Source organism: Montipora capricornis, chromosome 1, assembly GCF_036669925.1.
Source record: "Montipora capricornis isolate CH-2021 chromosome 1, ASM3666992v2, whole genome shotgun sequence".
NCBI classification, from domain to species: domain Eukaryota; kingdom Metazoa; phylum Cnidaria; class Anthozoa; order Scleractinia; family Acroporidae; genus Montipora; species Montipora capricornis.
The window spans coordinates 42,791,342-42,805,894 of NC_090883.1; the positions used below are offsets into that span (position 1 = coordinate 42,791,342).

Here is a 14,553-nt window from a genome sequence, read left to right on the forward strand (position 1 = left end):
TATTTGCCGTTTTTAGCGAACCTACGGTGACATTCGCGTCATTTAGCAACTTGGCCTTTTTTACTCTAATTTTGCCGATTTTGGCGATCAGTTTGGCCTATTACGTAAAAGACGACCTGGCAACCCTGATTTATTCCCCGGGATTTATTCATACCCCTGATCGACAGCCCTAACTGCACAGGACGTGCTCGTTGTCACGCATATGTAACTCTTCTTCAGTGGTGTGGAAATGGCTTCGTCTTCAAGTCGTCCAAAGAGGGTTGTTGCAATAGCTGTGGATGCAAGCGAGCACAGCGAAAGAGCATTTGACTGTAAGTACAACAAGGACTTCTTTGTATGCTACCATGTCGTTTTTCTCGAGTAGGAAACTTAGGTTACGCTAAAAGGTAAACATTTTAGGGTGCGGAAATAGCAAAGCATTTCCCAAATCCCCTGTGTGAAGCCTGCAACTTTTGAAAGGTTATTTTTCCAGTCTGATCGCATCTTCTTTAAGCAACACTCCAAACGACTTGGGTTTTATGAAAAGGACACTGGATGGCGTCTTGACTCGAGCAAAAATATTGATTTTTAGTGTACCAACAGTAAAAGGTTCGTCGTGTGTAAAATATTAATAAATGGCTTCCGAGCATTGCTCTGAATAAACCGAGGCACAAAATGGAGATTATTTTTGGTTTTATCGAACTTTTGCTGATTGAAATGCTTGCCAATTTTCTTTCTTTATCTCTGTGTCAGACTAATTATTATAGCTAGCGCGCCACATTTGACACGATTATGCAAATTTGGTCTTTTGGAGGCAAGTGAAAAACACGGACTCCCCTTTCCGTTTACTAATCTCAGGACCCGCCTTTCGGACTTCCCTATGGAGGAAATTTGTTCAATGCAGTATTTCCGTGGTCATGAGCTTAGTTATATTTGCTAATGATGTGTCTTTTCCAAGCGTGTTAATAAATAGGGTACAAGCTGTACACTGAAGGGGTCTCTTTTCTTTTGATTCTGGTGAATGCAGCTTTATTAGGAAAAGAAAGCACCCTAATACTATGAAAACCACCGATCTGTGGAATGGGCTTGAATTACTGAGTCACTGCCCTGCCCACTTTTTCGCTTGTAAATACAATACAATACAATACAATACAATACAATACAATTGCAATACATACTTAATTGACTACTCCCCATAGGGGCTTTTCAGGGCCAATGAAACAATCAATGAAACAACAGAACACAACAACAACAACGGTTAAGAATCCCAACTGGCCGGAGGCAAACCAGTTGGCTTTTTACAAGTGCAGCGGGGAAGTTGAACCAGGGACTACCAGGAACAAATTCAACGAGTGGTCAGAGCAAGTCTTGAACCCGGGATCTCCGGATCTCAAGGCAAGCGCCCTAACCACCGGGCCACACTTGCGAGGTGTTGTGTTCGATGCTACTTTTCAGGCCACAGAGAATCTTTCTTGCACTCAAAGTAACAGTGAGTCCATGGTTGCACTTGCAACTTCTCCACTGGACAGGAACAAATTTATCCATTATTTTCCTGGGACTCGTGATTTTAAAAACGTATCTTTCCATTGTTGTGGTTGTTCCGGTACACCTTGACGGCGAGAGCTGGCTTCCACTCACACCTTGGGAAAGGAATTTAATCAAAATGTTTAACCCATTGACTCCTAGGTGTTCCCTATTCACGAATAAAATTGTCTGGCGTTAGACAGAGTAAAATACTACGTATGGCCGGATTAGGCTGGTTGAGAGGTGAATGGGTTAACTGAAGTGGGCAGGGCAATGATGCAATAATTTGGGCCCATTCCGCAGATCGATAGTTTTTGTATTAGCAAGGTTTGGTGAAGTTTTGAAGTCCAATCGAATGTAAACTCATTTTATTGATAAATGTTTACAACAGCACAAAGACACATCCTTCGTCTGAAAAAGGGCATTACTAAACAACGAAACACCGAAACAGCAAAACAAAGCACCAAAACACCATGTGTGACCCCACCTTACATTGAATGCTAACCGACAAAGGTTGGATTTGAGATTAAATATCATTGTAGGCCTATTTAGGCCTAAAATGTTATTACTCCTAATTCATTTAGATTAAGATTAGGATTCAGATTAAGACTGAGATTAGGAGCAATAACTTTTTAGGCCTAATTAGGCCTAAAACGATGTTTAATCTCAAATCCAACCTTTCTCGGTTAGTATTCAATGTATGGTGAGGTCATACACGGTGTACTGGTGCTTCGTTTCGCCGTTTCACTGTTTTGGTGTTTAGTAATGTCCTCAGAAAAAGGTAGCAAACAAAAAGTTCCTAAAACATGTGATCCGCTTGCCCCAAGCACATGATGTCCTAATCTCACAAGAAACATGTAAACAACAACTTTTAAACAGAATGATGATATATGCAAGTTCATTAAAACTTCCATTTGTATTTCTTAACAGGTTTTACTTTCTTGACTCAGCTTCCAAATTAACATGAAAAATGTATACTCGGTTTTCAGATGATAAGATACATGTCATTATTTAATAATTATTGTGGTGTTGCATTCATTTGCAAATTCAAAGGTCTTCCATGGAGCCGTGAATAGAGAGCAGCAGTAAAAAGATTCCTCTTATTCATAATCTTATTCTATAAGTGTCACTTATTTCTAGGAGTGACAGTTATAAAACACCTGTCAATTGGGAACTCCTAGTTAGGACCTGCCAATGGGTTAAACGGTTTGATGTTGAAAAAATATGTGAATATTGGATAAGCCGGGTTTCCTGCGGTCAAGGAGTTTGAGTTTTATTGTAAATGAATGACTTTGTTAACTTCTCCAGGGTACAAGGAACAAATATTTCATGATGGCGACAAGTTGATTGTGATTCATTCTCATGAACTGCATCCTCCCGCTTTGCCTCGTAAGTGAATGCCTAATTGTTGAATCCAGAAATTACTTATACTGTAATATTGTTTAGTGAAATCTGGTTGTGTTTCTGGAATTATCCTTCCGGTCTGTAATTTAAGGTATGTTAGAGACTGACAGAAACTGAAAGTGTCTTTATTATGCTTGATTCAATAATAAATTATGGTCAAACCACTATCATTTTGACACAGATGTATCCTTTGTGTTGCGAGTTGTTAGTAAACACGCAAGGTAACTTGATCACAGGTGGCTGCTGAATTTGATGTCACTTTTGATTTTGCAATTGACTTGTGCAGTCAAAAGTACAACAGAAAAATTGGACATAGCAAAAATCACCCAAAATGTTTTTCACTGATGGTAACTTTTTATATTCATGGTACAAAATTGATGTTGTTTTCATGTTGCAAATTTTGTTGTTGATGGCAAAATATTTTATTCTTGATCTACACTTCCTAAAAACTCCCTTCTGCTCTTCCAAAAAACTGTATATCAATATTAACTTACTTTTCAATCAATGTTTCTTTTGCATAAACCAGGCTAAGAAGATCTTTACCTTGCTTAGTTTGCATTTTTGAGCATTATGTAGAATTTTCGGTCCTATGTTTCTGATGGCAAGTCTCATATTTTGAGGTCTCCCATCCATACTAACCCTGTCGGACAGAACTTAACTTCACTGAACTTTTGTTGTGAAAAGCTGTCAGACACTCAGAGTACACACTAAAACTTGCAGTGGAAAAGAAAGTTGTAAGGGAACTTGAAAGTGATCAACATCTCAGCCTCGAAGCCAAATGTTTCTCAATTTCCTTCTATTTTCTGTAATCTCTCTGGATTTAGTATTTTACAAGTAACCACATGTCTTCTTAGGGGGCTATTTTCCTAAGACATCTACCATGGCACTATAATGATATACAGTACCAAAACAATATCTTGTACTATAGATTAGAGCTACATATTACACCAAGACAACCTGGATCTCCCAGAAAACAAAATGCAGCTCAGTTTGACAGTTATAGAATAAAGCCCTATGTTACTGCACGACCACATGTACGCAATGCATGCCTATTTTTACTCGGCTTAATATGCATGGTATTTGCACGTCTAGCCACACACTGAATATGAGAGGTTAGATGTGCAAAATCTTTTGTTTGGACATCGAGTGACATGGGTCTATATTGGAACAAAAATGTTTTCATAATAAACTATCCTGTCATTTATCCTTTTCATAGTTGGGCTCCAGACCCTGGGGCACAAAGCCACAATACTTAAGAGAATATGGTCAACCTTTTTTCATTTGATTGTCAAGTGATCAAGAGAGCGTACGTCTGTCCGTCCGTCCGTACAGGCTCTGGGGGAGGGGGATGGGAGACTAAAAAAGGAAAGGGAGGGGAGTCTCGCGAATGCAGCTTTGAGGTGCGGATGGGCAAATTTTCCTGGCAGGAAACTTTTGTGCTGCCTGCATTTATCCCGACTGACCTTCGTCACTTTTGAAAAAGAGTTTTTACTGTTACCAGTAGTAACGAGCAACGGGATAAAGAGCAGGAAAGAGCATGAGAGAAGAGGTGACTAAATGTAAGAAATTTAAGCGAAGAGAGCCTCGAGAGAAGCCGAGGAAGGAGAAGAAGAAAAAATTTCAATGAAGAACAATGTAAAGCAGAGAGAAATAGAGTGAGAGACAAAACACTTATTTACAATGGTTAAGTTTTCCAGTGATGTTTCCCTTCTTAATGCATGCCTCACTGCCTCACAATTTTGTAAAACTCGCCAAAAAAAAGGAAGAAGGCCTGAAAACATTTGCAATTCCGTGTTGACAGAGATTCTGGCATACATGTATTTCAACAATCACAGATCACATCGCCACATCATGGTTTGATGAGCTCGACCCTGTGGTTTTCGTCAAAATCTCCAACAGCGATTCAGTTATAATAATCGTTTGTCTTGTTTGTCACACGGCATGGTCGCCGGCTACATTTGCTTATTTTGGAACTGAATTCATCATTACTGTGGCGACTCTCCACGCAAAATTAATACCTTTCGATTTATAGGCATTTTGTTTGGAATGAATGTCCAGTCGTGAGCTGCTGTGAAATTGCAGTCAAGTAAGCGAATTGCTACACTAGCTTTAGTTTGACTTTTTAATTAGTAATTTTTGCTGTTGTTCTAAACTGAAGAGAGAGGGTATGAAGATTATCAGTCAAACAGAAAATGTTGTGAAAGAGATTAATCTGCACATAATTTCAGTTTTAGCTGTTGATTAAAATTGTTGGTTATTGTTTGCATGGCTTGTTTGTTTACTGCTGTTAGCTGAAAAATTCAGCTGTCATAAAAAAATCAAATATTTCCTTCCTCTGCTTGTTTTCTTCATGGTGAGTGTGAACTGGCTGTAGTTCCAAAAAGCAGTTCTAACAGTGCCAATAATGCAATCCGAGCCCATATCCTATTTTCACCACAAAACTTCTGAATCAATGAATATGTATATATATGTTTTTGTCTGTATCAATCCTTTAGGGCATTTAAAGCAAGCAAAGTAAATTTAAACCACTCTGTGGTCAGGCGGTCCAACTCATTTTCCCACTACGACTCTTCACTTCAAACTTGTCGTACTATGAGTCTGCAGTATGGGATTTGAGACTGTGCGTGCTCCTTTGAACTTGCTTCCAGATCTCGTACTGGTAGTCGTACTCGTTGCCAGTGCTAAAACCCTTTAATTTTGTCCTTTAAGCAGAAGCATAATTATTCCATATACACTATATTTTGCTTTGTTGGGCTAGAAATGGGAGCTCTGCTTTTAGGCTTGGCTAAATCCATATATTTTAATAAGTGCCAGAGACACTATTCTAATTGTATTTCATTGGCCCTGAAAACTGCCCTTATGGGGAGGGTTTAACTTAATAAATGTAAATTGTATTGTATTGCATTGCATTGTATAGCTAATGAGGGAAGTAGATAAACATTGTTAAGTGCTTACCTCAATTTTCATAATTCTGCGGAATCTCACCTTAAAGCACCAAGCACCAAACTGTTCCATCAATCAAATTCCCGAACATAACCGGGAAGATCGACTCCGCCTCTGGAAAGTCCATTGGGGTTTTTGTTTAGTTCACAGCCTGAATACTATTACAATGTCTTTTTAGAGGGTTTTCAGTAAAATGATTTGTACAGATTCCATCGCTCTCCATCAGTGTGAAGGTCAAACGTAAGAATGTACATTGGAACCAAAGACGCTGATTGGTAGGTTATGTTGTGCTTCAACTGTAGGCTTGTAAGTTTGATTGATGGAAGCCAAAATGGCGTTTTGGCCTTGGCGCTTAAAGATGAGATTCTGCTGAATTATGAAAATTGTGGTAAGCACTTAACAATGTTTTATTATCTACTTCCCTCATTAGCTATACAATGCAATGCAATACAATACAATTTACATTAATTAAACCCTCCCCATAAGGGCAGTTTTCAGGGCCAATGAAATACAATTAGAATAGAACGAAAACTGTTAAAAATCTCAACTTGCTGGACACAAACCAGTTAGCTATTCACAAGTGCATTTGAGAAGTTGAACCAGGGACTGCCAGGATCAAATTCAACAAGTGAGAACAGGTCTTGAACCCAGGCAAGCATGATATCCACTGGGCCTCACTGCCTCCAATGTTTGTTACAATCCACTTTTTTACTGCATTGCAGATGCCATGGCAACAGAGGAATGGAAAAAGGAAGTTCTGAAACATGAGGAATACATAAAAAACCTGGAGGAAAAGTATAAAAAAAAGTGTGAGGATATGGAGGTATGCTGAATTTGTTTATTACAGAATTTACAATACATGTTCACCTTTGATGTCAACCACGAATGATAGTTTACCTTCGTAGGACTAGCTGCAATCTAAATTCTGTTATATCTTTTTGCTACTTTCTCTCTTTCCTGTCTTTGCTCAATTGGTCTGGTTTGTAGGCAAGATATGAGTGGAAATCAAAAGAATAGTTTTCTTTAAGAGTTTAGGCCAAAAGTTTCAGCCTGTGTATTCAGTTTGCTGTCAGCTGTAAAATAATGCTCAACTCATTTTAATGGTAAAAAAAATGCTCATGTTGATATATCTTTTATGGTTCAAATTTTTTCCTGGTTCAAAATTTTTTTAACCAGTTCAGTTTTGGTTTTCCTTTGTTTCAGATTATGATAATGAATAGACAAAGAAACAAATCAAAATTGAACTTGTTTGAAGAACTTAAAGCCAAGAAAAAAAAATTCAACAGCTATGTTGACATGAGAATAAGTTATTATGATTGCAAGACACACTGGGTACTCTTAATTGCCGTCCAATAGACCAATTTCAATATATTAAAATTCAGTCCAAAACAAAAGGCATCATGTCAAGGCTCTGGGGAATAAATATAAGGATTTGTATGAGTTTATTCTCCAGAGCTTCGAGATGATGCCTCATGTTTTGGACTAAATTTTAATATATCGAAATTGGTCTATTTTTCGGCAATGTGTGAACTCGTCATGGTTCATTATTATAATGCAAAGCATCATCCAAGGAGCAATATTAATGTTATCAATGGTTTTGAGAAATCACACTGACAACGGGTTTAGCATCTCAGTGGTCAGCATCTGACTTTCGCACGGCAGATTGCTTGTACATAACCCCGGTCAGACCAACACTCGGGGTCTTTAAATAGCTGAGGAGAAAGTGCTGCCTTTGTAATAACATCTGCAAATGATTAGACTTTCAAGTCTTCTTGAATTAAGACAATAAACCGTAGGCCCCATGTCACAACCCTTCAATGTTGAAAAAACTATGTGGGACTGTTTGTGAAGACAAAGGGTGACCCCTGGTGGGCTATCTCTCTGATATGTACGGTATGCACCCTTCCAAAGTGAAGGAATTCAGTCAAAGGAAAAATATAAAATTTAACAAGGAAGGGATTAAGAAAAATTCTTAAAGTTACTTATGTTAAAATGCAAGCACAACAGATGTTATACATATATCCTTTTCTGCATTTTGTGGTTATATAAGCCAATGCTGCCAAAAAAATTAATAAGTATTTACGTAAATGAAAAAAGGCAGCCGTTTGGTAGCCTGCGTACATGTTGTAGGCGTGAAAGGCAAATTAACCAGCGGTGAAGTTGCGCGGAGAATGGGGAGAGACGCTTTGAAATACCACGTGGCGCCCCTCCTCATTCTACGCGCGGCTTATGCCCATGGTCACCATGGTAACAGCATGTGATGCACAAAAGTGTCAAAATATAAACTCCTTTAGCTGTACTGTTTTTGATCATGTGCTTCAAGGCAGAAAGCGCTTTTAGTGCGGCAGTGAATAAAGTATTTACTAAAACAAGAATATAACTTTAAAATACTGAACATAATGCTTACCATCAAAATTGTTCGAACTTTTTCTAATGGAAGCGTTTCTATTCGAAAGAAACAAATTTGAAAAACGCTTGCTTTGGTTTTCAAATTTCTCGGGCGTTGCCATTTTGATTAATTGTGACGTGTAATGGTTAACATATTGTTTCAAAACAAATGCTCTTTGTGTGAATAGAATAAAGCAACCATTACACGTCACAGTTATTCAAAATGGCAGCGCCCCGGGAAATTTGAAAACCAAAACAAGCGTTTTTGAAATTTGTCTATTCCGCGGGGATACAAACGCTTCCATTGGAAAAAGATTGAACAATTCGGATTGTAAACATCATGTTCAATATATTAAAGTTAAATTCTTGTTTTAGTGGAGGTTTCCTTTAATGCATTTTTGCAAAAAAAAAAAAAAAAAGAACATTGTAGAAGCTCTCCTCCCTCTCTGTGGCCTTCTTTATGAAGATGATTAAATCAAGTTGCACCTTTTTTCTTCCTCGTCGTTCCCTATCAGGTATCTGCTAAAATAATTGTTCAAGGTGGCCACCCGGGTGAGCACGTTTGCAAAACTGCCAAAAAAGAGAATGCGGACATGATCGTGGTTGGTTGTCGGGGAATGGGCACTGTTCGTCGGACCATATTAGGAAGCACCAGTGATTACATCATCCATCATGCTCATCGTCCTGTTGTGGTGGTCCCAAAGGTGAAAAAGCAATGTGAACAATCCGGTGATGAGGAAAATTAGAGCAGCTGGGTGCCCTGAGCCTTATATTAGAGACCTTAAGATCTAGGACGGCAACCTCAGCGAGATCGTCACTAAACAATAGACATTAATGAGCAAAACAATGGCTTTGCACGTGCGCTTCAACATTTGTACATTTCTTTCCCATTCTCTTTCTGCCAATCGGCAACACGAAATGACCAAATCTCAAGTTCTAAGGAAGACGCGAGCGCACAAGGGCAAATCTTTGATTTTCTTTCTTAGTTTCAACACTGTTCATCCCAATTCAGTTCCTGGATATTTTGGATAGTTTGTGGAAGTTGAATAAACTGGAATAATCACGAAACACTTTAAGAAACATAAACTAGCACTATTATATGACATTTTCGCGACCGTCGCCGTCTTACAGATGTTAAGGTCTTTACTATGCTATATTGTGTACCGCTATTCTGTCCCGAGCGTCATCTCCCACGCGTGTACGCCACAGCGTTTTCAAAGAAATGTTGAGAAATATTTGAAAGAAACTTTGAGCCGATTGTTTGTTTAGTTTCCTTATCCAAATTGACCACGCTTTCTACGTCATTTTTCCGCTTCATTGTTACGCATTTGCACTGAGGAACTTCAACTCCAGGAAATTACGTCAGAAATCTTCGTTGTTTTTCTGTTCACTCTACAATAAAGATTGTAGTCTAGAAATGATGTTTTTGAAAGTTTCCACCTTTGAATTCGTTTTCAAAGAGCTCGGCAGTTTTCTCTCCCGTTTTCATTTGGATGGTGAGCAAAACCGCACTGAGGAACTTCAACTCCAGGAAATTACGTCAGAAATCTTCGTTGTTTTTCTGTTCACTCTACAATAAAGATTGTAGTCTAGAAATGATGTTTTTGAAAGTTTCCACCTTTGAATTCGTTTTCAAAGAGCTCGGCAGTTTTCTCTCCCGTTTTCATTTGGATGGTGAGCAAAACCGCACTGGTGTGAGGCTAAAACGCTTGAAAACTAGTACCCCATTCACACCAAGAAGAAATTGTTTAATTAAACTGGGTTTAACAAAATGAATTTCAAAATCAGTCACAGAAAAATGTGGGATTGGCTTTAGCATGAGATTCAGGTGGGTTTCAATACATGCTTTGATCTGTGCTAAATTTGTAGTGGACAAAAATCAGTATTCATGATTTTAAAAGAAAACACTTTGAAACCGTGTTTAAACATGGTTAAGGTTTGGGTGTGAACGGGGTTGGTCCAAAGTTCTTCCACGCTTTTTCTGTTACCGTTCATTTTAACTGGTAAACCCGGCCTTAACAGCTACGTTTCAATGAAGACCATATGCTTTCAGAAGTCCACCTACTCGTCATTTTTTTGGCCGTTTTGATTGGATAATTTCAGCGAAAAATGTATTACTTTCGATTGGTTTGCTTAAACCCATTTGAGTGACAGACATGATATAATCTCCTCACCGCTTAATCAAACAAGTTAGTTGATATGACTGAAGGAATGAATTTTCCAGGTCTTTTAAACGGATTTTCCTTACAAGTGCTAAGACAAATGTGTAGAGAACAGTTAAGAGAAGATTCATATTAATGTTAAGACTTTTCGGGGTGAAATTCACCCTTAATCCTGTGGTATAAGTGTGGGAGTTGGACGCTCCAGATTAGTGGGTCATGGCTTGTATGTAATAAATTCATCCAATAATAAAAGAACTGGTCCTTGTCATCGATAAGAATGTGATTTTTTGCTAATGAAATTCGTTCAGTGCATTCCCAACGCAAGGGAAAAAGTCACCTGAATTTGGGAGTTGATCAAAACTCTCGTTCATATCGCTAACGCTAACGTTAAAGTAAAACTTCGCGCAAAATTCGTCATGCTTCAAGGATGAACGCAAATGTTAGTTGACTGTTGAATAATTTTTTGACAGGCAAAACTCAAACCTTGCTTGGTTGGTATTAAACCGCGGATTAGTGTTAATGGGCTTTTAAATAACTAGGTCCAGATGTCAATTTGATGGAAGCCGTATGATCACCAACCGATCAGGTTGGTTCATTAAAACTGTATGTCTTGATCCTTCGCTTAAAAAGTCGATTCACATCCGTCGGTTCATAGTATTCCATCACACCCTCACCTCATGCGGGTCATGGTGCGGATTCGCAATATTTTGAAGTGACTTTATAGCTCAGTTGTCGATCCGTGTGCGGTGCAAGCCTGGGATCTTTGCAACTGTTTGAGGCAGCGTTTACACGAACGCGGTTTCAAATCGACACGGTTTCATGACTTCGAAACCGCGTCAAAATCGGTGCAGTTTCGAATTGCTTACACGGAACCGTTTTCGCTACAAGGTCAAAGTCGTGATGGTATAAGCGAGCGCTGCACTACGTGCTAAATTCACTGCCTATAAGGCAGCGTTCACACGAACGCGGTTTCATTTGTAACCGCATCGTTTTCGTTGCGGTTACACCTTCTGTTTAGGCGACACTGATCGGAACCTTTGCCGAAACGCTGTCGATTTCAAATAGTGGAGCGTTGTCAAAACGATGCGGTTTCATCTGTCGTGCAAACAACGAAACCTGATCGATTTGAATACGGTTACTATTTTGGCGCGAAATTTGCATTTTTCAATTTAAAATAGTGATTTTGACGCGGTTTCGAAGTCATGAAACCATGTCGATATGCAACCGCGTTCGTGTAAACGCTTCATTCTAGAAGATGTACTTTTTATAGTTATTAAGAAGGATTTAAGAATGATTAAAAAAGATTTATGGTAAGAGGCAAAAGTGCGAGATGACGTAATTTTTGGTCACGTGACAAAAAAAGGGAAGTACTCACTATGAATAATGTTTACTTAAAAGGAAAAAAGCAAAAGAACTCGTTAGTTGAATCCGGCAACAAAAGCATAAAATTGTGTCGATTGTTTTGCTAAAATTCGACTATTGAAAACAAGCTCCTTCCTTTTATTTTAATTTAAAGACAATATTACAAGCGAACTGGGGCTTTTCGATGTGCGTGGGATAGATTGATATATTGATCAGCTTGTTATCTTTCACTCTTTTCTAATGATTAATAGGAAAAATTCGAAATGGGAAGCATCCATTTTGAAGTGCGATTCGAGACACATATAATTCGAACTGAAACAACTCCTTACCTTTGTAACTGCTGTTTTTACGTTTTAACCTTTTGTCAATTTTATCAAAAAGAAAGTTGAATTCTGATCCTTCTACTTTTGCAACCAAATTGCTTAATAACAATGCTCATCTGCACAGTCGTAGGCCTCTTCTTGAAAAATAATATATTTCCCTTCTATACGCGTATAAATTTGTCGGCTAAGCGGTTTTGATAATGTGGGTGTTGTTGTTTGTGCGGATTGGTGGCTTTAGTGTTAAGTGCTTAAGGGTTTTCAATACGCTTAATCATGCAAAAGATAATTGGTTTATTTAAGGCACCGATGAAAAGAAACGGCAGCACTGACATAAGTTTCATCACCAAACTCACTCCACTGTAGATTTGCCTTCGCCTGTCGGAAGCTTCTCGAGGAGTTATTGTTTTTTGAAAGGCTGGATTCAAAGAGCCAATCCTAACGAGATGTACCCCGACATCTCATCGTTTTAGATGTTTTGCGAAGGAAGGAAGGAAGGACAATCTCGTCTTATTACTGTGCGAAAAAAAAAACATAGTTGCGATGATGTCGATTGTTTGCTGAACCTTGCAGGCACTCTTAGATCATTGTCTTACAGTACAACCTTCCTCTAGAACTCTTATTGTCTTTCATTTATCTGCAAACAGACTCGCTTGGAATTGAGCTCATTTTACGAAGGATCAGTCAGTAGCTGTGCAAATAATGAGGCAAGGAGATCTATTCTCTTTTAACCAAACGAATCAAACAGATGTTGCAGTCGTGACAGTGGATGGACTGCTGTACGCTCAAACGGAATTGACATCGGGATTTATTCTGGCCATTTTGAGTCCTATAACAGTGGGAGCAAATGTGCTATTAATCATGGCCATATTCAAAGACCCGCTTCACTACTTCAAAACACCAACCACCCATTTTGTTCTCGGTTTGTCCATCGCCGATGTTCTTTGCGGTTTTTTCGTTGAGCCATTTTTTGCCATGTTTTACCTCTGCAGGTACTTTGGCGCTAGCGGGAAAATTCAAAGCATTACTCGTGTGCTTTTTACTGTTGGTTCTATCATTTCAACAGCTTCGCTCAATTCTTCCTTCGTGATGGTTCTTTTGCTGTCCGTTGCGCAACTCATTGCTATAGAATGGCCCTACAAATACAAAACCTTGGTGAGGAAAGAATCGGCGATTGCATTTGTTGTCGTAACCTGGGTGTACTTCACTATTTTTAGCTTCTTACCCATGTTGGGTATACAGCTGCAAATATTTTTCAAAGTGAACGTCATCTTACACGCAACTTTAATATCTTTGGTCTTGTCTACCGTTCAAATACTCGTTTACAGATCGTACCGCAGAACTCGCTTACTTCGTCAAAAAAGCCGCCAACTCTCCGCTCAGTTCGCCGAGTCGCATATCAACTCTGATCTCCCGAAGGACGCAAAGAAACGGCTTGCCACGACAAGGAGAACTCGTTCCAAGTTATTCGACCGGAATTTCACAATTATGACATTTTATCTTGCTGCCATTTTGCTCTTTACAGCTTTCCCGCACATTTCTGTGTTTTATGTCTTCGTTTTCAAAAAGACTGCGAGCTCGGAAGAAGAGCAACTCTTAAACGTTCTACTTAGAATAACAGACCTTTTGCTTTTCACCAAAGCTGCTACGGATGCTTTTATCTTTGCTTGGAGACTTCCCACTTATCGAAAATCGTTACAAGTTATATTAGGCGGGAAAAACCTTAAACTAGAAACAGATGTGTAAAGAGATTTTAAAATATTTGGAAATGAACATCACCCTGAAGATATACGGAATCCTCCTTTAGGCTACATCTAAATTACCTGTTTTTATTTTGGGATTACAACTCCTTTGCGAAGACAAATAATCAGTGAAATGAGCATTTAAGATTTGATTGATTCTTTTTTTAATCTGGGATGACGTCTGTACAATTAGACTTCAGTTGTCCCTAATAACTTATTGTCTTACCAAATATCCAAAGTTAGGAAGAAACCTTATAAATAATCTTTTAATTTAAAATATCCTCTCCACAAAAACCCGTTATTGGTTCATGAATTGACAGGAGAAACAAACCGTGCAAAATTTGCATAAGGTAAAAAGAGAATTTGGGCACCATCTGGAAATGCTTTTATGAGCTTGAAAAGAACTCCAGCTCTTATCTGTTGTCAATTTTAGAGGCACAGAGACCGTGGGTAGCCTGTGGCGTGCGATGTATTTATTTACTTATTTTTTAAAAAGCTTCCTTGGGTTTCATTATAGTACATAAATAATCTAACTTAACGAAAAATAAACAAAAAAATTATTGGGTTTCAATTATAGTACATTGATAATCTATCCTAAAGAAAAGTAAAGAAAAAAATGGTGTAACACCCAAATGAAGAAATCACCAACGAAACCCATGCGAGCTGCCGCCCAAACATTCTCGTCACCAGAGCCTCGGAGCGACCCAAGGTCTCTGTAGGAGAACATGC

General features: G+C 38.6%; 2 protein-coding genes across 2 annotated transcripts; both read left to right on the forward strand.

Annotated features, from left to right (window-relative positions):
• Positions 1–23: 23 nt before the first annotated feature.
• Positions 24–10,668, forward strand: LOC138045064 (universal stress protein Slr1101-like). The gene is made up of 4 exons (XM_068891431.1): positions 24–311; positions 2,812–2,892; positions 6,573–6,673; positions 8,754–10,668. The coding sequence occupies exons 1-4, from the start codon at positions 230–232 to the stop codon at positions 8,982–8,984; spliced, it is 495 nt and encodes a 164-aa protein (XP_068747532.1). The 5' UTR covers positions 24–229; the 3' UTR covers positions 8,985–10,668.
• A 1,992-nt stretch (positions 10,669–12,660) lies between these two features.
• LOC138045058 (uncharacterized) lies at positions 12,661–13,957 on the forward strand. Its single transcript, XM_068891416.1, has one exon. The coding sequence runs from the start codon at positions 12,785–12,787 to the stop codon at positions 13,826–13,828; it is 1,044 nt and encodes a 347-aa protein (XP_068747517.1). The 5' UTR covers positions 12,661–12,784; the 3' UTR covers positions 13,829–13,957.
• Positions 13,958–14,553: the final 596 nt, after the last annotated feature.